The sequence below is a fragment of the Parus major genome, chromosome 1 (genome assembly GCF_001522545.3).
Source record: "Parus major isolate Abel chromosome 1, Parus_major1.1, whole genome shotgun sequence".
NCBI classification, from domain to species: Eukaryota; Metazoa; Chordata; class Aves; order Passeriformes; family Paridae; genus Parus; species Parus major.
Window position 1 is genome coordinate 77595915 of NC_031768.1, and position 25669 is coordinate 77621583.

Genomic DNA, 25669 nt, shown 5'->3' on the forward strand with positions numbered 1-25669 from the left:
CGGGGCTGCGCTCGGAGGCTGCCGGCTGCCCAGGCACGGAGGAGGCTCCCAGGCAAGGTGCGGCCAGCCGCCAGCCCCACGGACAGCAGGCCCTGGCCGCCGCTTGGGACACGGGGTGGGGGACAGCTCTGGGTGTCATTAACAGCTGCTCCTTCGTGTCCCTCAGCAGGGCCACGGGAGCGGGACACGCACATCACAAACTCCGTATCACTGTGGGCTGGCACCGCGGGCCTGCCCTACGGAAGGATACCATCCTCGCCCGAGGCAATGACGGACTGAGGGCAAGAACAGGGTCCAGTTTAACTGATGTATATCCACTGCTACTCAAAAGTACTCCTTTGCTCATAAAACAGGGCATCTTCAGACACTGCTTATTGGACTGAAGTGGCCTTGTAATCCAGGTCTTATTTATTCCTTTATGCATTTCAAGATATATTCATCTTCCAGAGATGTCCTGAAACCAAACTTTCAAAAAGAATAAGCATTAAAATCATGTCACACCATTCACAGTTCAGAAGCTGTGCTTCTGTTTTGCAACAGAAAGTGCTGAATATTTCACAGTGCTTCTAAAGGGTGGGTGACCAAGACACTCCTCCACAGTTGCCCAAATGTGGGCTAATATACCCCAACCCTGCTACGATTGTGCGGTGCATGTGTTAGTGGAAGGAGCTTGGGGTCACTCAGCACGGTGTCTGCATGGGACAGTGAAGCTTTTACTACACTATGACATTACTTAAGCACTTAAATTTAATTTTCAGTTCAATTCATTTAGCAGAGAAGCGACTTTCTCCACTTCTAAATTACAGATGGTGAAGCTGAACCTGAAAATCATACTGCATGCCTTTACCATGGGGAATTTTAGTCTAACTCAAAAGTGCAAGGAAAATACTAAATTACCAGTTACTAAATCAGGCACAAAAGTATGCTGGCTGTTTATCCTCACATGGTTGTGGCTCATTTTTTCCAACTAATACCACATTCTTGACATTAAGTCTTTATGCAACTTAATTGCAAGGGAAAAGTAAATAAGACCTTGATAGAAAGTCACTTCCTTGAAAAGCACCAGGAAAAAAAAATAAACCAAAACTACTTTCTTATCCTATGAACTACTTTCTTATCCTATGAATAATGTGTTTGATTTATGAACAGGCGATTACATTGATAAATGCGTTAAATGGGCTTTCAATTAAAAATATGACAAAATACTTTGGGTTAAATATTTTATTTTATAATAAGCCTTACATTAGGTTCATTAAACATTTTGTGTATCACCCAAATAAGTTACATTCATTCTGAGCTTTCATGCAGTTTTTAAAAAGTTAAAATTTCTCAAAAAATAATTTTCAAGTGAGCTGTAATAAACTCTGCATAACCAAGCCAGAATTTTATCACATCAAGTAAATATTCCAGTTTTCCCTCCTGCTTTGACACTTCAGACAACTTACAAAGGCCTCTCCAAATCTGCACTAATTAAATAGAAAGTCACAGAAATTACTGACTTTCTGACTACCTTGACTAACAGCAGTAACACTTCAAAGCACGAGCGTGACCACTGAGCTGTGCTGCAGGAAGTGACATTTTGCCCGAGAAGAATACTGAAGTATATTACATTAACACGTCGTTGCAAAGACACAGACCACCACCGATGGGCATGCAGAACACTAAAAAGAAAGAGGCAGAAAACCTCACATTCACAAGCTTTTAGGGGGACACAGCATTTATGCAGTCTTCTACTATTTCAAAAAGGTAGTGATATATATCAGTCCTCCTCGCAATGTCAAGGGCAGTTTCATCCAAGTTGTTCTTCAAGTCTGGCTTCACATAGCGATTCATCAGCAGGAGCTCAAGGGTTTCCCTGCTGTTTTTGTTTCCTGCAGCAATGTGCAGGGGTGTCAGCAGACCATTTGTCTGCGCGTTGATGTCTGCACCCTGCTGAAGCAGGAATGCGGCCACTCCGGTGTTGTTCCACTTGCAGGCGCTGTGCAGGGGCGTCCAGCCGTCCACGGTCTGCGCGTGAACGTCGGCCCCTTGGGCCACCAACTCGTGTGCAACATCCAAGTGCCCGCTGTAGGCAGCTCGATGGAGAGGAGTGTATTGATCTTCATCACGAGTGTTCACTGGAGCCAGCTTTTCCGTCAGGAGCCTCTTCACGGTACTCAGCTGTTTAAAGAAAGCAGGGAACTTCGTGTGATTCTATGAAACAAGATGTACGACTTTGATGGTCCTGAAGTTTAATGGAAAAGCAATTCCTGTCAGTGTCAAAAGCACTTGTAAAATCTCAGATACATCCTCTCCACCCCTGTTAAAAGGCTTATTTGCCATGAAGAGTCTAGCATGCTTTCAGTTCACAGAAGTTAAAGGAAAGTGCTGTTACTTGAACTTTGAACAGGAATCAAAATTTGTTCTAAAAGCCAATGGATCCAGAGACATTTTAGTGTGTATGGGCTACACTGGGGAATGTTTTACATACAGTGGCTTGCAAAACCAGATCAAAACAGCTCAGAGAAAGAAAGAAAAGTATAGGTAAAATTTTGTTTGTGGATGAGACTACAGACGTGAGCTCAAAATAACATTCTTGTCAATTATACATATGAACAGAGCAAGTGCCTTACCCGATTATTTTCAGCTGCCCAGAGTAGCAATTTCTCTGGGTTTTTTTCCATTTTCTTTTCTTGCATTTCGTACCATTCCTCCGTTCTCTCTTGCTCATCATCATCGTCATCAGACTGTCCTGACCAACAGCTCTGAGTTCCTACAGGAATCAAATGCCTGTGTGTCTCCAGCAGCTCAAGTTGGTTAAAATGCTCTGTGAAATCTTCAAACAGCTCGCTGTCATCATCGTCTTCATCAGCTTGCTTGTCTTTACTCATTTTCAATCAGCATCTGTGAGCAGCAGATGTACAACAATATTTATGCTAACTTTTATCGGTGTACTATCAATAAAACTATCTGCCGGATGATGTGGAAGTCAACAAACAGCAAAACTAAAGGGAAAACTCTGTGATGCTCCGCTAACCCGGGCTCTGCCAGCTCTGCCAGAACTCACAGATAATTCCCACGCTAGAAAAGCACCGCGTTACCCGATCCCCGAACGGCACCACCTTCAGACTGGGATCACTGGAACACTGTGCGGGGCTTTGCCGAGTGCACTCGAAACGCTGCTCACTTTACTAACAAAGGGCCTGGAGAGCAGCCCGGACTTTGGGGCAAAGTCTCTGCTCCGCCCCAACGGCTCGGTCCGGTCCGGCCCGGTCCGCAGCACCGCTCCCCTCCGCGGGGCCCACACCACCCGGACAGGCCCCGCAAGAGACCGATCGATCCCCGCTCGCCCCGCGAGTCCCCGGCCCGCCCCGTTCGGCCCCGCTCCGGTACCTGAGGCCCCAGCGCCGCCGGGGCTCCGGGCGGGGCGGGGCCCGGCGAGCGCTTCCGGGCCGCACGGCCGCGGACGTGACGGAACGGGCCGGGCCGGGCCGGGCTGGGGGCGGTGCTCGGCCCGAGCAGCGGCGGGAGCGGGATCAGCGATCGTTCGGTGTGATCGCACCTCGCTGTGCTCCCGGCCCCGCGCCTGGTTGGGTCTCTTGCGCTTCGCGTACCGTCTTTGAAGAGAGCAGCTGAGTCCCTGAGCTGGCTGCGCTCTGCCAGAGCCTTCCCGTGGGGAAGGAACCTCGGCACGAGGATGAGCGCCATCAACTCACAGTAAGATCCCGCTGTCTGCAGCTCCCTGCAGGCCTGACACATCGGGCAGCAAGTGTTCTCTATGTCTGGGACGAGTTAAGAAGAGCTGGGATCATCAGTTGTGTTTTCCCTCTGGCCCTTGTGGTCATCATGCTTGCCTTCATGTACGCGTAGATTACCAGTGCAAAGAGAGAATTAGACTATTCAACAAGTATTTTTAAAAGCAAAAACCATACAAAGGGTTCTTTAGTTTTTGATTACATACTTCAGAGAGGGGGTGCTTGCAACCTTTTACTGGAGCAGAATGTCTGGGATAAACAAATCTTCCAACAGGCTGGTTTGGCTATGTGCTCTTTGTAATACAAGTGTAGAAATTCCCTATGTTTATTGCTCTCTGATTTAAGTTTTCCTGTCTTATTCAGGGATGATGAAGATACCTTTAAAATACTCGTTGCTACTGATATTCATCTTGGCTATTTGGAGAAGGACCCAGTGCGTGGAAATGATACATTTGTAACTTTCAATGAAATTCTGGACCAGGCTCAAAAAAATGAAGTAAGTGCTACTTTTTGGAGAGGGAAGGACTGAGGCTGTTGAAAATATGGTCCAGTCTGCCAGAAGCTGTAAAGTTTAGTACTGGTACCTTCTCTAATAATACCAAATCAAATGGCTGAACTATTTGTTACATTCAGTTTCATTTCTGATTTGGTAAAAGGAATTTCTATTTCTTTGTGAGAGCATTCTTACTGAATCATGACTCTGGTTGCATAGCAAGTGATTTTGGATTGCCTGTGTTTCAGTGGTATCCATAGAGGATTTATCACAGCAAGGAGGACAAATAACTTAGGTTAGCAAGAGTAGTGATACGCAGTCTTCTGGCAAATCAGTAGAGATTTGTTAGAAGCTTTTGAAGTGTTGTGCAGTGCTGAGTCACTGAAAGTTCTGGTGCTGAGAAGCTCCGGTGCCTGTACAGTCAGCAACAGAATCCTGTGGTGGGGTGGACAGAGAGGCTGCCTGACCAGGGGTGACTTCGGGGGAGCTGAGAGCTGCCAGGAGCCTGCAGCAGCTGATGGGACATGGGTGGGGTCAGGAGCAGCCAAGAACCCCCCCACACCTGTAAAAAGAAGCTCCTGTCAAGTAGCAGCAAGCAGGAGCACCTCCAACACAGCAAACAGACATGCTGTGGTGTGACTTTTTGTGCAGGAACATCATTTGTGCCCTGCCAGCTCCACCAGGGAGCAGTGCTATCTGTCTGGCAGAAAGCCGTGGTCTTTGCTGCATCCACCACAACTGACAGAACTGCCCTGACAGAATTTCCTGTCCAGACACAGCTCTGGTTGAGGAGTGTCAGGGAGTGTGTATGAGAGAGAGAGAGACACTACTGAAATCATATCCTGCTTTCCTTGGGGCAGGCCTGACAGGCAGACAGGACACATGATCCAGGGGATTCTCTATCCTCACTCCCTCTGGATGAACTCACTGAATTAAGGGATAGGGGGTAATGGCAACAAGTTCCTGCCAAGTACAGCAGGTGCATCTCCTCTGTGACTGCCCCACATCCCCACACGCCTGGCATAACAGCTGTGAGGCTCTGCAAGTGGAACTGAACAAGGATAGTGTTGTCTAGAATAGAGGTGCTGCTGAGGTTGTTGCCTGTGCTCAGTATCAAAACTCCTTCCGTGAAGAAAAAAGATGGATTATAGTTATATATTATGGTTATAGGAGACCCCCTTCTGATGGGAGCAGAAGGCCCAATATGCAGACTGGCTCCACTTCTTAGGGAAGCCTGCTGCATTCCCAGGGCCTGAGTTGGTTGACAGCAGCTGAACGTGATCCAGCATGTGGCCAAGAAGCACTTGCACCCTAGCCTGGATCAGCAGTGGTGTGGCCAGCAGGAGCAGGGCAGTGACCGTCCCCATGTACTGGACACTGGTGACCTCAAATCCTGTGCTCAGTTTTGGGCTACTCACTACAAGAAGGACATTGTGGCTGGAGTGTGTCTAGAAAAGGATAACAGAGCTGGGGAAGGGTCTGGAGCACAAGTCTGGTGAGAAGTGTCTGAGAAAAGGAGGCTCAGGGGAGATCTTATTGATCTCTACAACTGCCTCAAAGAAGGGTGTAGCCAGGTGGGAGTTGAACTCTTCTCCCAAGTAGCAAGCGACTGGACTGGAGCAAATGGTCTGAAGTTGCACTAGAAGAGATTTAGACTACATATTAGGAAAGATTTCTTCCCTGGAAAGGTTGTCAAGCACTGGAATAGGTTGCTCAGGAGAGTGGTGGAGTCACGATCCCTGGAGGTATTTAAAAGACATATGGATGTGGCACTTAGGGACATGTTTTCATGTTGGACTCAGCAGTGCTGGGTTAATGCCTGGGCTTGATGATCTTAGAGTTCCAACCTAAACCATTCTATGATTCCATTTTTAAGGACAGGATGTTTATCAATCAGATTTTTTGTAATTTTGATGAGATTTTTTCCTAACACTTTACTAAAAGCTAAATATATGCAATATATGCAGAAACTGCAACTAGTACCTTCTCAAAATAATGTGGTGATATCTACTGGTTTCTTTGCAGCAGGGAGAAAATAATGTAGCTTTTCATGCCTGTCAGAAAATGTTCAGGAGCCAATGTGGAGACCCTTATTACAATAGTACACTAATCCTTCTTTTTGCCACTATCAGTTGTTTTCTCCTATGGCTCTTCATAAATGGGTCTTTTTGGGTTTGATTTTGTTTTGAATAATAAATTAATTGCTTTTTTTTTCATTAGGAGGTTAAATACTGTTTCTGTTACTACTAACTCCTTTTACCTATACTTCCTCATATTTGAGGAAGTATGTGGAACTCCCTAGAAGAAATAATTTAAACAATTTGCTTAGAAGTCTTTCAAGGTAATACAAAATGTTGTATTAAAATAATAAAACTTTTTGTTACATACAGGTGGACTTTGTTTTATTAGGTGGGGACCTTTTTCATGACAACAAACCCTCCAGAAAAACAGTACACTCTTGTTTGGAGTCACTAAGAAAATACTGCATGGGTGATCGTCCTGTTCAGTTTGAAATTTTGAGTGATCAGGCAGTTAATTTTAATTACAGCAAGTAAGTATGTTACTGTAAATAATCATGTAAGGCTTGGTTTGTGTATTGGGTGAGTGTGTTGTGATTTTTATTTTATATCTTCCATGACTGGAACCTGGAATTTTTAGGCCTGTCTTTGTGGGACAGTTTACAGGATGACTTCACCTGTCATCTCATTCTGTAAAGGAATGTGTACAATATTTTGAGAAACTTCTGAATGTGCTGTGACTCTTGATATATTTATGTAATGTATAGTTTCCATTTTGCTAGTACAATACAAGTAAACCAATTCACATGAGTTGTTTTGGTAAAATTAACAGAGTTCCTTGTGTGTAAGCAAAGGTTGCACAGCCTAATCCACTACTACTACACATTTTTTTGTACAATTCTTTTCATGGCTTGTTCTTAAAAAATAGGTTTCTTTTGCTACCCTATTCCCCATGGAAAGTGCCATTCCAGACCATGATTAAGAATGCTGTTATGCTTAAACTTAAGCTTAGGCTTATTCATAATCACTTCTTTCTGATTTGTACCACATCTATTTGTGATGAAGTTAATTTGAAGGGAATTGAGAATCATACACAGATTTGCAGATATAGTCTAACTTCTTCTTTTTGTTCAGGTTTCCTTGGGTGAATTATCAGGATGAAAATCTCAACATTTCTATTCCAGTTTTTAGTATTCATGGCAATCATGATGATCCCACAGGGGTAATTATTATCATCATTGTGCTGTTGCATTATGAAGATATAGAAATAGAAACTTGTGTAGAAATACAGTTCTGGGAGATAACGCTGGTTTTATTCAGTTGCTCCACTCTTTGTGTAAATATTTTGTGTATCTTTAGGAATTCTCTTAATAAGTGACAACAAGTTAAGTGTGTGACATTAAAAAGCAAATGGAAATAAGAGAGCCATATGAACTGTGTTTAGTTTCTTAATTTATGTAGGTTTCTGTCACTGAGAACAAAATCACTTTTCATGACAAGAAGTGGCAGTATTTCAGGAAGTTTCAAAAACATTCCATCTGTAGAGACTGAAAACTCTTTTCTTAAAAAGGGAGAATTTTGATACTTTGATTTGTGCATATGTAATTGATATGCATCATGCATTTGCAAGGAGGATAATCTAATAATAGTGAAATGTGAGTTTAAAAACAAGCTACTAAAAGTAAGCAGGAAAAGGATGTTTAGAAAGCATTAAAATGCATGTGTTGAATTAATAATTTTGCATTTTATATCAAATAGCAATGTATCACAGAGATGAGTGTTCTAGTAGCAGTTTCACTTGAAACTTATTATAAGGTAGTTACCTTAACCAGGTAATTTTCGTGGTAGTTTAGAGATTGGCTGGTTTGAATGTTTTTTTGTGGCTTTGTTTTTTTTGAATGATTTAATGTTTAATTTCATATTGTTCAAATGAAATATAACCTGTAAGGAGAAGGGATTTGCTTCTGTACTGTGTATTCTGTACTAGCAAAAACCCTAATATATGTTATAGGGCTTTTCAGCTGCAGAAGTTACTTAAGAAAAGATATTCTCTCTTACTTTTGAGACCTTTCATTTAGACATGAAACACTTAATGTTCTATTCAAAGTTTTGTATTTGTTTCCTAATTTTTGTTGTAGGCAGATGCACTGTGTGCATTGGATATTTTAAGCTGTGCAGGCCTGCTGAATCACTTTGGACGTTCAGCTTCCGTGGAGAAAATAGATATTAGTCCCATTTTATTGCGTAAAGGTAGAACAAAAATTGCTCTGTATGGCTTGGGTAAGTATTTGTCTGCCAGACCGTGACTAGACTGTTCATGTATTACTGAAATTTAATAGGTCTAAATAAAGTTGGAACAAATGGCTGCAACAAATATGAAGGTCTAAGTGATTCTAAATTAAAGCATATCAGTTCTGTGACAGTGTCAGGTTTTGCCTCCTGCTTTGTGTCACTGACTTCAGATTTATCTCATTTAGATAAATCTTCCTAAACTTGATTTTTGTACTTTTATTGCTGTTAAATGAACTCTGCTAAAGTGAACCATAGTGACCATAGAACCATAGACTGGCACTATCAGGTCAGAGCAATCACACTCCTAAATTCTCTCTGTTGTGTTAAGCTTATTTCATCCTGCTTAGGCAAAACTTAAAACACCCTATGTTCATGCGCCATTTTGTTTATATTTAAAAACATAACCTATCTGAGCAGAAATCTAATATCTTATGTATCTCTCTGAAGAGGTTGATAAGTAATATTGGCCATGGGTAATCTCAGTTTCTTTAAAGAAACTTAAGAGTTTCATACTTTAAAGTGGTTCTATGATAAGTTTTCAACTTCACATTTGTTCCTTTGTATTTTCTCCACTGAATTCCCCTCTACCCTCACTTCTTACTTAGAATGGTTATTTTTGATTGCTTTCTGTCTAGAGACGTTAACTATTAAGATCTTATTTTTTTCACCCTCATTTTTTGTCCAGTCATGAGAACTTAAACACTTAATTCCAAGCAACTTTTATAGCTCTAAATTAAGTCCTAGTTGGCCATGATTTTGTGTGTTTAATGATATACTTTGAAAGCTTCCTAGATGTTTGAAAGGCTAATAATTAGTGGAATGTTCTAATATTAAAATATAAAAGTTTTCTATACTTAAGTTGTTACTGGGAAATGCAACAGCTTTCTAAAGTACCAGTGTTGCTGCATGAAGATGTTCATGACATGTTTCTTTGTGTTTGTGCCACAATTATATATACCTTTTTAACTTTCTCTAATTCAGAGAGCATTTATTTTTATACAAAATATGAACCCTCCATATGGGATTTATTGATATCGATCATGAGCCTGGCTAAGGATAGTTTGGGGTGTTTTTTTTCGTAGTTAAAAACATCAAGGAAATAATCAGTGTCTTCCAGGGATGGGATATGCACAACTTTCTTGGGCACGCTATTCCAGTGCCTCACTGCCCTTACAGGAAAGAACTTCACGATAATATCCAAACTAAATCTGTCCTCTTTCAGTTTAAAGCCATTCCCTGCATAATCACTGCTTTCCCTTCTGAAAAGTCCCTCTCCAGCTTTCTTGTAAGCCCACTTTAGATACTGGAAGGCTGCTATATTTTTGTTTCTCATGCTTTTGTAAATAGAGAAAATGTTATTACAGACTTTTTACCACATAATTTATTTTTTTTTCCATTTGTCCACTTCAGGAGCTATTCCAGATGAGAGGTTGTATCGTATGTTTGTCAATAAGCAAGTAACCATGCTGAGACCAAAGGAAGATGAAGATAGCTGGTTTAACTTGTTTGTGATTCATCAAAATAGGTAACAGTACTGAATGAATTACATCAACTTACTGTGTTACTTCCTTAGACTGCCTGGAAAAGGATAGGTGAGCAAGCCAGCTGTGTTAGTTCATGCTTCTTGTGAGTAGCTGGTTTCTTAGGATTTTTACAAGTGAAAACATTGTTTTACAGCAGTTTTTGGAGAAGAATTGTAAAGGAGAAGGTTTGAAATGAATGAGTTAGGGGAGTTGGGAGATCTCTTCCCAAACTCTTATAGTCAGAGGCAGTGGAGGATTTGTAGTGTAATATAGAAAAAATCCCAAAAGCCAAGTAAGAAGAAAATGAGGGAAGCAGAAAAATAAAATAAAAGGAGGGAAGCAGAAAAATAAAATAAAAAGAGGGAAGCAGAAAACAATGAGCTATGTGAGTTGCCATTTTGTTTAACCAAACACTAAACAACTGGGTAAGGAATAAATGTGAAGACCTGACATGAATGTCTGTTATTATTGCCAGAGTTCCTGTATCATTTTAAATCACACTGATGTTTTTCTCCTGCTTCACTCTCCCCTTGCCCATTCATTATTTTTCTCTTCTCTTGAACAGGAGCAAACATGGAGCTACCAACTACATTCCAGAGCAGTTTTTAGATGACTTTATTAATCTTGTTGTGTGGGGTCATGAACATGAGTGCAAAATAGCTCCATTCCAAAATGAACAGCAACGTTTCTACATTTCTCAGCCAGGAAGTTCAGTGGTGACATCTCTGTCCCCTGGAGAAGCCGTGAAGAAGTGCGTGAGCTTTTCTTTTTTTTCTTGTTTATCGCTTGTCTTATGTGTCTCAGGTGTTCTGTTGAGAACAGAAAAAAGACTTGTATATAGTATGAAAAGACTTTAAGATATTTAAGATATTACTATGTGGATTAGCTTCAGAGTGTGACATCATAAGGAAAGTAGATGGAATGAGTACTTGGTATAACTTTTGCTTTGCTTACAATTTAATCTAACATTTGAAGCAAGTGGAACTTAGCTAAGAGGTGTTACATAGTGATAAATTGGAATACAAGGAACTGAGTGCAGGTGCTTGTATATGGAACAAGCACAATCTAAATTTAATAAAATGGAAGTTTTACAGGGCCAACCCTGAACTACAGATCTTCCAATAGCTTTTGAAATGTTGTCCCTGAAAAACAAACATGAATTTGAAAACAAATCTTTATACCATAGTTCTCTTAAGTTTATTTTCTAGTAAGTTACCTTTCTCCTTCTAGACACATTGGTTTGCTGCATGTTAAAGGGAAAAAAATGAAAATGGAGAAGATTGCTCTAGAGACAGTGCGAACTTTCCATATAGAGGATATTGTTCTAGCTGATCATCCCGATCTTTTTAATCCTGACAATCCTAATGTTACTCAGGCAATACAGGCATTCTGCATGGAAAAGGTAACTTGTGATGCTAACAGTTTATGGATAACAGTGGGATGGGATCAGTGACTGATTTTGAGACTGGAAGATGAGAAATCTTGTGGCTTACCGCATATTAAAACAAACTTAGTGTTTCCATAGGAAGCTAATTCCATGACATTCACTCTGCAGCCTTGGCTTCCAGATTCCTTGATTGGGATGACCTATTAAAGTAGGCTGGAACTGCTTTTTGGATGTCTGTATGATTTTGTACAAAAGCTTGCACGTGAGAGTGGGGCAGTGTTGGATGTGCACTTTGGAACCAGCATAAATACATTGACCTAAACCTGGAGAGCTCAGCCATGCAGTCTGAAGTGGCAGAAATAACTAAGCAAGTTTATTAATTGCTTTGCTCTTTCTGCCTTTCCCTGGAACTAGAAATTTCACAAAGAATAGTGGCTATAAAACATGAGACATCAGTGGTGTAGGTTCTGCTGGACTACATTGTATCTGAAGGATAAGCCTTTCATTGTCATATTTTTCTCACTCATTCTTAATGGCTTTTGGTTGCATACTGCTACATATGTGTTCAGGAATGAGAGCACGTTCTGTAATGATTTATTTTGATAGCTCCCCTTGCAACTGGATGTATTATAAGTTATACTTGAAATGTTCAGGTACCTGTAAGAGAAAAAAGTGGAACTGAATTTATAATTCTCTTTCACAGGTGGAATTGATGCTGGACACTGCAGAAAGAGAACGCTTGGGAAATCCCCGTCAGCCAGAGAAGCCTATCATAAGATTAAGAGTAAGAAATTGTTCTGCTTGGATTGCTTTCTTTTTAAAGGTCACTGTGAACAGTTTCAAAGCAAAGTCATGCTTTTTATGTAAACACATAATATATACTTTTTTTTGCTGTGCACAGGAAAATATAAATCATCTACCATACTTCTGTTTACCTGTGTAACCAGTACTCTAAGGTATAGGATGAGGTTGGTCACAAATGTACTTCGCTGCTGTTCTGAGTGAGGGCATCAAAAGTGGCTATTTACTGTGAAGTTTTTCTTAAGTCATATTATCCTGTGTGCATTCCTAACCCAATCAGAAATTGTTGTGAAAGCTAACAAATTAAACAAATTAAGAACAAGTTATAAATATGAACTGTTATTAGCTATTCTGTTAATGTTATTATTAGCTGTTATTAGCCATTAACTATTCTGCATAGGAAGGCATTAATTTTAGGCTGACTTATCTCTTACTATTAATTTTTTCCTTTGAAGCATAACAAATTTGTTTTGAATTGTGTGGCTTTTTTTTTTGTTTGTTTGTTTGTTTCATATTTAAATTTGTCCTTTCCTTACTTAGGTTGATTATGCAGGTGGCTTTGAGCCATTCAGTGTCCATCGTTTCAGCCAGAAGTACATGCATAGGGTGGCTAACCCAAAAGACATCATACATTTTTTCAGGCATCGTGAACAAAAAGAGAAAAAAGGTGATTATGAAAGAAGGAATCATTGGCTTGCCTCCCTGCCTGTATTTTGATGCCCAGCACTTGCAAAGGCTTGCTCTCTACCATCTAATGTGTTATAGAAGGAATTAAGATGCAGTATCTTATTTTAATTAATTATTTCAAATAATTGTGCAATATATACACAATTATTTCTTTTCTGTTTTTCAGTTTTAATTTTTCTATTTTTCAGTTTGTCAATAATTCTGATATTCAGCACAGCATCTTTTGACAGTTATTCATAAACAGTTCCATTTTCCTTTGACCTCAGACCTTACTGAGTTGCTTATAGTAATACATATAGCTCAATGCCAGACTGAGTTACTCTATGGTTCTGTGATAATTACCATGAAAGGCATTAAGTGGCTCACTCCTGAGACTTCTTAGAAAAAGATGATTTGGTTTGACCACTCTGAAGGAAAAGAGATGAGTATAGTGCTTTTTCCCTTTATATTTTAGTTTTATTTTGTAGTAGTTCATTTGTTCATACCTAAAATAGTAATGAAGGGTATGGGCTTAAGAGTTGTTCATATATTTTTTAAAAAGGTCCAGATGTAGGATAGCATTTTGTTTGCCCTAATTAATCATGTGTATGAGATGCTCTTGGCTTGTCTCTTCCAGGTATGTTTCTATTCAAATATTTGTGCAATACCAATAATAGCTGTTACTGTTGCAGCATTTCTCACTGTTGCCTAGAATTTTTAATAAATGGTTAATAGATGTTGTCCAAATACTGGATTTGTAATAGTTGCTGATGAACATTCAGCTTGTAGGAACATAGCTAATGAACATTCGGCTTGTACAGGAACATGATGTGCTAAAAAACTCCTGCTAGTTTGCATTAGTGCATTGTCCAGTTCCAGTGACAGTTTTTATGAGCACTATCAGTTCTATAAAGTTCAAAACATTGTTTCATGAATAAAAACTGCTTTTAGTGAGGCATTTTAAAAATTATGCTGTATTTATCTTGGTTTATTTTGCTTTGGTTTCCTTTTTATAGTTGTGTAATCTCATTAACATTTTCAGACTACACAGTAGCTACCACTTCTGCCACTATGCTTCACTAATTTACTTTTCCTACTTAAAGGGCATGTCAGCTTCAGGAAGGGAATATAAAAGTACTGCCATGGCTTTTGCATTGCTTTATTAGACAGCCTCTAATACAAAGGAAGTGGCTAATGAAGCACTCAGTGTTTTCATTACATGTGCACATCGTGGTTCAGTACAGATGATGTTAAGACTTCAGGAATTCAGTCTATAGTCACTTTGTTATTTGTGCGGTATGTGCTAACCTAGGATGATTATCCCTCTCATCCTTCTGCCATTCCTATCTTGCTGCCTGAGAAGGGGGAATGAACTATGAGCATTTTCTATTGAAAATCAGTCAGCATGCTGTGGAGGAAATTCTCTTTTCTAGTAAATGGGTTACTTATGAAAAACTCTTGTGCTTTGATGATTTTCTTCCATTTGTGATCTTCTAAAGTTCAATTACATAATAACCTTCAGAACACAGTGTTCAACATATAATTCCAGACATTTGTTAGTTAGAACTCTTTGTATCTGCTAGAGGTGGAGTTGTCTGCACAATTAATATGTTTCACCATATTTCCAATGTATAATTCTAAAAAGAACAAAAATCTTTACATATAAAAGTGACCACAATTCTTAGGAGGCCTGCATTAACCTTTTTATCTGCTGTCAGTGGGATGGTAATAGTTAAAAGCTGTAACTATGGATGATGACACCGTGCTTTTCTGTTCTAGACATTGATCTTAATTTTGGAAAACTGGTTGGCAGACCTGCTGAGGGAACAGCACTGAGGGTGGAAGACCTTGTAAAGCAGTATTTCCAGACAGCAGAGAAGGTATTTTTCTACCTTTTATAATTCCTATTTTTAATGTCATATGATATTTTTTCTTTTTTTTTTTTTTTCCTTTCTTAATGGAAGTAGTGTGCCCTGAAAAGACTCTGACATTCACCAAGAAATGAATTTATTTCCCATAAAACTGTCTGAGAATTACCACATGAAGTGTGTGTCTTAGAGTAACTGTTGCGTATAGGTTGTGTAGGTATGTGAACACACACGTTTGAGAGCATGATAGCTCTTCATGTGAACTTGCAGTGTGCAAGTGATGTGTCATGTACTCAAGTACAGTAGGAAAATGTGAAGAGCTACTTTAATTTACTCTAGGGCCAGTATGAGACTGTAGCATTTACTATTACAGCTGACTTAGAGTCACTTGTTACTTTCCAGTATATTTGTGTTCTCAGATGTAATGCACTTTGGTTTTCACAGAGCAGGGAGAAGGAAGATCCCTGATAATTTGCTTTCTTCCCACCCTGTTGTTAAATCTAGTTTATTTCCCTTTCCCAACACCAGTGGAGTATCATTTAAGAGATAAAACAATAATCAGTGAGCCAGGTGCACAAATGCTTGATATGGTTATCAAGCATAACTTGCAGAAGCTATTTCAGTTGTAGAAAGTCTTTGGAGCAAGAATTCTTGAGGTAAAGATCCTTCAAACTACATCATCCTGCCTAACCTTAGACACATGCTAGGTGTCAGTATTGGGACAGCATTAATCATGTTCCTTTGTTATACTTAATTTATTTAAACATTTTATTTTATAATAGCTAGAAAGTTCATTCCTCTGGGCAGCATTATTTCCTGGAAGTTTTTATTTTAGATATTACTAGCATTGTGGTTTCTTTACTGTTCCTTTTGCTTTGACTAGTTTGAAAAATACTCTGTAAAGCTGGTATGACATGCTAGTAGCAAGAGAGTTGTAACTGGTTTATGACAAGTAACATTTGCTTATTGCTGTGCTTTTCTCTGTTTTAAATACTCAGTGCACATTACTGTTTTTGCAACCAACTTAATGTAATATTTATCTGAAACAGCTGGAATATTGTTTACTTTCTCTAATGGCAGATGCTTCTTAACAAATTATTTTTCCCAATTCTAAAGAAAGTACAGCTTTCACTTCTAACTGAAAGAGGAATGGGAGAAGCAGTGCAAGAGTTTGTGGACAAAGAGGAAAAAGATGCCATAGAAGAGCTGGTGAAATTTCAACTAGAAAAAACGCAGAGGTTTCTCAAGGAGCGTCACACTGATGCAGAGGAAGGAAAAATAGATGAGGAGGTAATGTTCTGTTAATGTTGATTCCCCAAGAGAGGTCAAGACAGTAGCAAAATCAGTGCTCAAACATGGTTTAATAAATTTGCCTGTGTGTGGAGTATCTGCAACACTTGCCTCCAGTCATTTTCTGCAATTAATAAATTAATAATTAATTTATGATGAAGTTTCAAATACATGATTTCAAAACTTGTACTGAAAATGGGGTTGCACACATGTTCATAGAAAAAATCTAATACATGTAGAACATCATATTTACCACTATTGTGAGAAAGATGGTAGATATAATCTCTTCATAACTTTTTCATATTGGCTTAGGACAGGCCATAAAGGAACTTTACCTTCAGGTGCTCTACTTGCTTCTAACTGCTTGCAGCTCGGGGTATCCCAGAGACAGGCCTGGTTTATGTGTACTGAGCAACCTTTGAAAGACATTTTTGTCAACTTGTTGAGCTTCCATGAGCCCATGTATTCAGCTATAATATTGAACATTGTAGAAGAAGTTATTCTGCAGCTTATCTGTGCACTGTTTAAAGAATAATTTGATGGGGAAGGAAGGTTGCACGTACCTGTTTTCTTACTGATTGCTTTAATTCATGAAGGGTTGAAAGAGACCATAAACGTTGTCTCTTCTCATCATAGTTATTTTCTGTCTTGCTTCTTCATCTCTACCTCTTTTTACAGTTATTCATATTTCAGTGTCCCTTATTGTCAAAATTACTATACACTCCTCTTAAACACAGTATCTCCTTCATCCTGTCCAAAGCTTTCTTCTTCCCCAGTGATGTAGCTCCAGTTATTAACAGAACGTTATATTCTTAAACCATATATTCTTAAACGACGAGAGGCCCCTAAACAAACTGTTCAGTTATTCCTGGACTCTTCACTTCTCACATGAGCTTGACTTAATGATTCAGTGGTTAAAGCTTTGCACTTTCTGTATTTTGATTATTGCATTATATGAACTGTTATTTTGACAGGAACTGGTTTTTTTTATTCAGGTGCGAAAATTCAGGGAAAGTAGAAAAAAGAATACTGAAGAAGAGGATAAGGAAGTCCGTGAGGTAATTACTCTGAATTTTGAATGTAGGCTGAAAAATGGAGTGGTGACTTCTGCATATAAATGCAGTCATTTAGCAATGCTTCAGCAATACTTCAGCATTGTCCATGCCAAAAAGTGCCTGTCTGCCTTTAAAATAAGTGTGGTTTAAATCTTAGGATAATATGTGCCTAAGCTACTGCTCAGTTTGGCTTTTGAGGTGTCTTTTCTTCTACAAATTTGTGAACCTGAATGTTCATTATTTCTTGCTTTTAACTGAGGTTAGACCAAGTAGGTGACTTGCTAAAGATCTTCCAGCTTAAGCTCTTTTTGATCTCATCACCAGTGGACACGTGGATGGACTATATTGGGTGGTATTACTGGAGCAAATGGAGCGTATCAGTGAACCTTTAGGTACTGTGTCCTTATCAGCAATCTTATATCTCAGGTCTCCCACGTACTCATTATCAATTGCATATGTATTTCCAAAGAAAATTGCCAACTACTGCTAGCATGGGTGCTCCTTTCTCTCTGCAAATTATGTGGGACTGGAATGAACTTTTAAGATAAGGGGCAGCTGGGGTGAGATTCAGTTTAGCTAATCTGGGATATCAGCACCTGAGCTAGTTGTCTTAAGCACCCACTGTCATCAATGAAGTTCAAGTCACTGGAGCCCATAGGGTGCTTCCTCTGAGCAGATATATGTAGCTGATAAAGGATGACCTGAGCTGTTCACCAAACTTCACCGACAATGTGTTGCACTAGCAAGCTCCATTCTGAGATCTTAGCTAACTACTTTGTATGTACACATCTAATTAAATAAGCAAATTATTTTCACACGTGTCCTCACCTTCCATAACACTGGACTTGTTAACCAGTCCTAAGCTTCAATGGTTTAGAATTACACATTTTTTTATAGTTATATAACATATGTATTGTACATAACTAGGATTTAATAATGGTATGTTTCATGATTTAAGATTCTTTTTTCTGTAATTACTGTTCAATTTCAGGCAATGATCAGGGCCAGAGCCCACCGGTCTCAGGATGAAGTTCTGGTCTCAGCCTCCAGTGATGAAGATTCCATGGATATGGAATCTGTTAGTCCAGGTGATGGCCTTTCTTCAACACTGAGCCGAGGAAGAGGTCGAGCAAGAGGTAGAGCAAGAGGTGCAAGAGGACAAAATTCAACAGCAAGAGGTTCGTCTCGAAGAGGAAGAGGTAAGAAAAACTTTGCAGTCTTTGTACTGCAATTCATTGTTTAAAAGGTGACTGACTTCTGGTGCTTTCATCAAGTGGAAATTTGGTGCTTAAGAACTCCTACTGGAAAAAAAACTCTTCTCAAATGCATATGGTATCCTATTACATACAGTTGATTGCCATCCAAGGCTTAGGTTGTGACTTTTTCACTGTGATTAAAAGAAAAATATCTTTCTTCCCAGCTGTGGAAACATAGTATACTCCTAAAAGATGCATTATTGGGAAGGTTTGTATAATGAAGTGCATAAAGAGACCTTTGTTACTGCTAAATGTAATGAATTTGATCAGTGTAATGAGGAGATACAGATTGTTTCTATCCTGATGTAGTTTACAAGAGACTTCAATGTTTCTATTGACTGAAAAAATGGGGAGTATATCTTAAGCAAAAAGAGTTAAATAGCTCCTGGACTGAGTGTGATTGTACACTTTACAGTGGTAATCGTACTTCCATTGTAGATGTACTTTCAGTGTATGTGTGTGTGTGTATATATATATATATATAAATATATATATAAATATATAAAAATAAAAATAAATAAATAAATAAATATATATATATATATATATATATATATATATATATATATATATATATATAAAACTTCTTCAAGTTGTCTCAGTAATGTGCCCAAATGTCTGAGAGCAGGTTGAGTTGAAACAAAGGCTGTCATCTTGGGTATGATTTGGTTAGTGCTTTTCAACTAGGTCTGTGAGCCTGTGCTCCAGCACTGTTGTGATCCCATCAGAGCAGAGCTCTGTGTGTTAAGAGGTTGTGTCTGTGGACCTTTGAACACTTGACACAGAGCAGTTCTGCATGTAAGGAGGGCTTTAATTCAAGGAGAAAGTGTGGAGTAAAGAGGATTGTAGATTTTTTAAGTGACTTCCCACTCAGTAATGACAGACTAAAGAGGAAAAGAAATTACTGCTGAACAGATTTGTATTTTGTTTGTTATCTCTACAGGAACCACTAGCCAAGAGTCAGCTTCTGGCAGCAGATCCTACAAGCCTGTATCTATGCCTAGCAAGAATATGTCTATCATGGATGGTAGGCCTGTGACCCATCTGTCACTCTAATCTGCTCTCTTAAGTTGTAGTGAAGGTGTTTCTTTACTTATGAATTGCTTTAATTGCCTTTTATTCTATTAGTCCATTTCAGCTGTGAGAGATTCTTTCAGCACTAATGAAATAGAATATCTTACAGTGATGACAGAAAGAAAAAAGAAAAGGAAAAAATAAGAGTGATATTTTTCTGTCATGGGGTAAAATGGAATGTGTTAGGAACTTCTAGCTAGAGCTGCAAATAGGAAACATATTACATAACACAGTTTCTTAAGGAATAAGCATAGAAAGAATGAGACTTAACATTTTAGGCAGAATGTTCTTCAGGGGATAAAAAGTTAAATTTGACTGATGTTTACAACTTAGCAAGCTTTAATGCAAATCTATTTAGCCTTACATTGTGGCGAGTTTTGGAAATGCCAGTTTTTACTAGGGAAGAAAACTTTATCTTTAAGCCAGCTCCGTATGAGACAGTAGCTGTTCCTTGCTGTAGAGGAAAGGCTCTGAGGAAACAGCATAGGTAATCTGAGAATTAAAGAAAAAAATACCCCTCACTAATCTATACATAAACCCCCCACGAAATACTCCAAGGTATTCAAGACTGAATTTTAAATTAATCAGCAAATTACCTTAATTTTAAATTGGTCAGAAAATGACCCAAAATATTGCAGAGAAATGAATTTTAGCAGATGTGTTCATATTGAACCTGTTAGGAATTTCAGTTACAGTAGTATTTTTCATGTCCTCTTAACTGATGTTACTGATGGTTTTTCAACCAGACTGGGAAGCGCTAGCAAAGGCTGACAGACTCAGTTTATGTTTGGGGTTGGTTGGTTTGTTTGTTTTACAGGGTGTTTGCAATATAAATGCATGCTAGTCAGATCTTAAATAAAATGAACTATATAATGTTGTTTACATTTAATTGTGTGAGCATTTTAAAAGTGTTACATATGTTTTATTCCAGCCTTTAAGTCTTCGAAAAGAGACCACTCTTTAAATTCATTCCAGTCTTACTCTGAGGTAAACACCTTGTTTGTTGTATGATTGAAATTGTGCTGTCTTTTACTGTTGATTTGAAAAATACATACACAGTCAAAACATTAGCCTAAATCAGCAAATGTTCCCAAGATATCAGTCCCAGCATTAAGTTTCTGCTTGTTAATCTGTAGACCTCTTATATCCTTTTCTGCTATGGTGTTTGTCTTGAGAAGAGCCATATTTGTGACCATAGTCTAGTATATACCATAGTATATACATGGGGTGTATATACATGAGTGCTTTGGTAGGTTCTGCCAGGTCAAAGATGTGAAGAATAAACTTGTGCCATGTTTGCAAATTTGTGCAGTTCTAGCCTAGAGCCCTCTCAAGTGTATATTATTCTAACTTAATAGGTCTATAGTTGGGAAAAAAACAAAAGTTCTGTGCTATTGTACTTACACATTATGCACTCTCTCTGTAAGGAAAATTCTGTGGAAAAACTTTATACTTTTTTTTTTTTTTTCAGGATATTATAGATGTTGATTCTGATCCAGAAGATACTTCTTTTGTTCCTTCTTCTTCCAAAGTAAATCAAAGGTCAGTATGTTTGCTTCATTAATGCAATATGGGCCTTATTTTTGAATGGCAATCAGTGGAGTCCAAGGATCTGATTGACTACCAGATTTTTAGGAAAGTCATAACGCTGCTTAGAGAATTTATGTAATCTTTTACTTGTTAATATGGGTTATCTTTCTGTAAGAGAAAAAATTAGATTACTGATAGAGGTAAACTTGATCAGAGCTTTATTGTTAATATGTTATTTTAAGAATTTGTATTGTTTTACTTATTGTTATGTCTGTTTATCTTTACTTTGTGTATTGGTGGTCCAACTCAAAGGGGAAGTTTTTGGAATGTCTGGTGACTGAGAACATGCTGATACAATTTTTTTTCTCTTTTTTGTTTGTATGTTTCAAGGTTGCCAGCTGTATCTTCACTTAGTAAAAGAGGTTCACAAAGCCAAGCATCTAGAGGAGTTGATTTTGAGTCAGATGAGGTATGGCATATTGTTGGGGTGACACTGGTGGTTCAGTTCTTTTCCCTGGGACCAAGATTAACGAGAGAGAAACTGTTTTCGTGTTTGGGCTTAGGATGTTTATTCTTCCTTCTCTATATTACATGTTTGCAGACAGTGAGGAGCTATATATACCAGGCTAACAAGGTGCAAAATGGCTAGAGAAGTATCTCTTCAAGGTCTTTTAAGTGTCAATGTGCCCAATAATGAAATGCCAAGTAACTTATTAATAACCCAGTAACTAGACACCTGTGTCCCACAGTGCAGATTCTCCCATCCAATCCCTTAATTAAATGGGGAATGATCCCTTAATCCCAAAAACCGTAGAAGAAAAAAAGAAGAAGGAGAAAGGGACAATGCCCTAAGTCCTCCATGTTGTCTCTTATTCACTAACATAGCTCAAACCCTCTAACTTACACATTCACATTCTCAGTTCTGTCTGTTAATTTTGGAAGCCTTTTCCATGGCCTCAGGTCAAACACAGTGTTCTCTTGAGTGTCAGAGCCTGTCAGCACAGATACAGGAATATTCTCTTTGCCTCTGACTCCAACAGTATATAGTACTATTTTTTTGTTTTATTTCATGTAAGTTTCTATAGCTCAGTTTTACAGCTATTTGAGTAATGCATTTCAGAGTGAAATTGAATTGATTTTTTCACTAACAGGGACAGATTATTGCAACCAACATTGATTAGACTACCTGCATAATTATTAGATAATATTAGAAGAGACCTCAGAAAAATACCCAATCCTTTTTTCCCTTTAATTTTTAATCAGTGAATTGTCATTACTGAAATGTGGACCTGGAACTGCCTGGGAAAGAAAGCAATTACAATCTCTTCTAGTACTTAGCTATATCATTTCATTTACTTATATATTTTATTCTTGTAAAAAGGAAGATTTTTTTTTCCTTTTTTTTGCATTTAGAAACAGCTCTTTTCCAGGACATTTTATTGTTGCAAATTATCTAAGTACATTTTTTAAAAAATTTAAAACACTGCCTTCAGGTCTAATATGTCTGTCCTTGCCATATATCTTTGAACTGCTAGGAAATGTTTTTTTCTACAATTGAAAAAGTAGATCTTTTTACACAGTTTTGTACTGAATAGAAGACACTATATTGTGTCATGCAGTTTGTTTTCAGTCTGTCATGCTTGGTCAGAATCCATTCCTTAACAGTGTCAGATGATGGCCACTTCAGAGAAAATACTATGTTCTTGTCCCTTCTCCCCACTATGCTGTATCTTCTCATACCTGAAATAAAAACCTACATGTTTGCTTGAATATGCAGAAAGAGACAGTAGTTTTGATTCATTTTGATGCACATCATCATTTACAAATATCAGTAAATGATGATGTGTAATGTGTATACAGACATAATCTTACTGAGGTGTGTGCTGCTCATTTACAACTGAAATATAGTTTGTTCCTTATTTCAAAGTAGCTCTTCTGGTCATATTGACATAAACTTCTTTCTCTGCACATACATCACATGGACTTTTAAGTCAATAAATGACCTCTTTCATATCAAAACGAACAAAACCAGATCTGTCAGAAAACATGGAATTGTATGGCCAGGCTTTCTAGTTTAATCTAAAGATGACTGCTTTTTTATGACTTGGAATGCCTGCTAGTTTTAGTAATTTGTATCTCTTTGCAAATTGCAGGATGATCCATTCATGAGCCCTGCAACATCAAGAAGAACTAAGTGATTTCTGGCTCACTATGCAAGAGAGTCTGTGGAAGTTTGTGAAGAAAATGGAAAGCAGTTTGCAAGACTTCCTCTATGTGATATTTCTGTGTAAATGATGGCTTGTCTTCCGTTTTCACTTCTGTGAAATGGTTTGGTTTGGGTTGTTTTTTCTTTCAGCGGCACCAAATTTGGTATAATGTCTGTTATGATGCTCAATGCACTAGGCTAGAAGGCCTCATACTCTTAAAGTGCTGCCTGAAAGTGTTAGTTCTTTCTAAAACTCTGAAACTGTTCTTTTTGGGAAGATAATAAAAATTACAGTTATATCTTTTATAGAAAACTCCATCTCTTTGGTTTGAATTTTACAGAGAAGTAAATTTATAGTAGTCTGCAGGTGTGAATATGGACACAGTCTCGGCTCAGTGGAATTGTACTTGGAATTTGCTGTGGATACAGTTTAAAACTCTGAATTCAGAGTCATAGTTGGACACAAGAATGCAATTTTCAGTATTGAAGCTGTAAAATGTCTTATTGATTTCAACTCTACCAAGAGAACCTAAACCCAGTATTGCACTGCTATTAAACTTAATAGTATGAATTCAGCTCTGTAATTCAAGAAGTAGGAAAGAGGACTCTGTATTTTGATGTTACACACATCTTAGGAAAAGATTTTAGCTGAGTGTATAATGAATAATAGGAATGAATGAATAATAGGAATCATATCAAAAGCTCTTTCTCCCTTTTCTCTTTTTTTCTTCAGTCAGCTGTCAAATTCACAGTGGCTTTGTGTTTTATCTATGGAAGATAAACATAGCAGTCTTCAGGGGAAAATGTGTAGCTGGTGTGTGGAGAAAGACTGTACTGTAAAGAGGCACTTGTCCTAAACATTAATGTGATTGGTTATACAAGAGGGTAGGATGCTCTGAAAATCAACATGATTTCTCAGAGGTCACACTGGATAGTTTTTGAAAAATCAATTCTCACCCATGTAACTTCAATTCTCTTGCCCCAGGAAAGCTCAAAAATTCATTAAAGCCATGGTAGTAAAAGATTGTTTGAAGGAGCAGGGAGAAAAGCACAATATGCTGTGTATTTAAAAAGAAAAAAAAAGGCATTTCACTTTTTAAATGCTTCCAAACTTTTTGGCGTGTCTAGCTGACTTTTTTTATATTCTACTAATAATCTTTTATTCCCACCCAGACCAGTTTTCTAATTTGTTATAATTTTGTTAAGAATACTCTTGCACAGGTATTTTTGATGCCTTTTTTAATTACCAGTATTCATAGTCCATCTATATAGGTTTATTTCAAACATTATTTTTCAATTCAGAAATTGCATCAGTCCACAGGTACCTTTTATAAAAAGCACATTCAACGTGCCAAATCCTGACATTCCTGTGCAGCTGCTCGTTTTACTGTTGGAGTGCTGGGGATTGTTGAGCAAAGGTGAAATTGCCAGGAGCAGGTACCAAGCTGCAAATCTGCTTTAGCCTGTTCTCTAATAACAACCAAACATAGGTGAGCTGCTTCAACAGCTCATACTGGAGCATGTTTTAAGTACAGACTGAAGCAGAAAGGTGTTGTGAAGCAGCGAAAGACCCATCAGTAACCTGAGAGACACCTGACACAGAGAGCTTCCACTGGGCTTTTCCATGAGCCTTTGTGGGTATTCTGTGTGTGCCTGCCCAGTCTGTAGTTGGAGCACCTCCTCTGGATCACAAGACACAGGCTGCAGCTCAGAGGAGGGTGAGCTTGAGCTGAGCAGGGGAAGGATTCCCAGCCTACCAGCCGCCTGGCTTAGGAGGTAAGAAGACGTCCTGCTCTCCTGGCTGCACTTGGTCCTCAAAGTCAATGGCAGCTCTAGCTACAGATGCAAGGGTTCCCTGCTAGAAATTAAGAATTAGATCAAGGAGCATAAATAAAGCTGATAATTTTTGCTGGAATAGAGATGATAGTACAGGAGAACAGGATGTAATAGATGTGAAGCAAGAGCTGGTGTTTGGCAGAAGACGGAATGCCCTTATGCACTGCTGGAAAGGAGGGGGACTGAGGAGCTGCTGGAGCAGCATAGCAAGCAGGGGGACATATGCCACTGACCCCTCTGTTCTCATCCCAAACCTATGAGAATGCTGCTCTGTTCTACTTTCTACTGTTTTCTTGGGCCTTTATTTGAGATTGCTTTCCTGACAGCACTTCTAAGTGGGACATTTCTTCTCTCTGCATGGTCAGGTGTGACTGCCACCTTAGCAGCTCCAGCAGGTCACTGAAAAGCTTTCTCTGAGACAAGAATAAGAGCTCAAATTGGACAATTTTGTGGAAGAAACAGACTGGCAGCAGCGTGCAGAGTAGCACTGCGGGCTGTCCATTCTTCTTGTCCTACTGTGTCCAACTCCTGAGGGGTGGTGAAGAGAAAGCAGCCTGAGCAGTTCACTGAGGCAGGCACAAACATCTTTCAGAAAAGTTATTTTCCCCAGTGAGTGACCAGCTTATGATACAAGCTTTTC

General features: G+C 38.7%; 2 protein-coding genes across 4 annotated transcripts; one reads left to right on the forward strand and one right to left on the reverse strand.

Annotated features, from left to right (window-relative positions):
* Positions 1-1203: 1203 nt before the first annotated feature.
* Positions 1204-3439, reverse strand: ANKRD49 (ankyrin repeat domain 49). 2 transcript variants are annotated; one of them, XM_015643701.2, is made up of 3 exons: positions 3373-3439; positions 2613-2883; positions 1204-2160 (listed from the first exon to the last, which is right to left on the reverse strand). In XM_015643701.2, exons 2-3 carry the CDS (start codon positions 2868-2870, stop codon positions 1702-1704), a joined length of 717 nt encoding a protein of 238 aa, XP_015499187.1. In that variant the 5' UTR covers positions 2871-2883; positions 3373-3439; the 3' UTR covers positions 1204-1701. The 2 variants fall into 2 exon arrangements, with proteins under 2 accessions (XP_015499187.1, XP_015499196.1); XM_015643710.2 differs by lacking the exon at positions 3373-3439 and adding an exon at positions 3081-3310.
* Positions 3440-3467: 28 nt separating this feature from the next.
* Positions 3468-23764, forward strand: MRE11 (MRE11 homolog, double strand break repair nuclease). 2 transcript variants are annotated; one of them, XM_015643679.3, is made up of 19 exons: positions 3468-3696; positions 4098-4230; positions 6618-6778; positions 7380-7467; positions 8384-8525; positions 9948-10062; positions 10626-10811; positions 11291-11462; positions 12151-12231; positions 12789-12915; positions 14694-14794; positions 15899-16072; positions 17068-17130; positions 18119-18326; positions 19327-19410; positions 20389-20444; positions 20929-20999; positions 21378-21456; positions 23141-23764. In XM_015643679.3, the coding sequence occupies exons 1-19, from the start codon at positions 3677-3679 to the stop codon at positions 23183-23185; spliced, it is 2106 nt and encodes a 701-aa protein (XP_015499165.1). In that variant the 5' UTR covers positions 3468-3676; the 3' UTR covers positions 23186-23764. The 2 variants fall into 2 exon arrangements, with proteins under 2 accessions (XP_015499165.1, XP_015499175.1); XM_015643689.3 differs by lacking the exon at positions 3468-3696 and having other exon boundaries at positions 4135-4230; positions 6637-6778.
* Positions 23765-25669: the final 1905 nt, after the last annotated feature.

Excerpts from the sequence above, each read along its gene's own strand:
- ANKRD49 (XM_015643701.2), bottom strand. The coding sequence starts at position 2,870 with ATGAGTAAAGACAAGCAAGCTGATGAAGACGATGATGACAGCGAGCTG. Across the intron at positions 2,161-2,612 it reads GGGCAGCTGAAAATAATCGG|CTGAGTACCGTGAAGAGGCT; the intron begins GTAAGGCACTTG and ends TTCTTTAAACAG.
- MRE11 (XM_015643679.3), top strand. The coding sequence starts at position 3,677 with ATGAGCGCCATCAACTCACA. Across the intron at positions 6,779-7,379 it reads GTTAATTTTAATTACAGCAA|GTTTCCTTGGGTGAATTATC; the intron begins GTAAGTATGTTA and ends CTTTTTGTTCAG. Across the intron at positions 16,073-17,067 it reads AAGGAAAAATAGATGAGGAG|GTGCGAAAATTCAGGGAAAG; the intron begins GTAATGTTCTGT and ends TTTTTTATTCAG.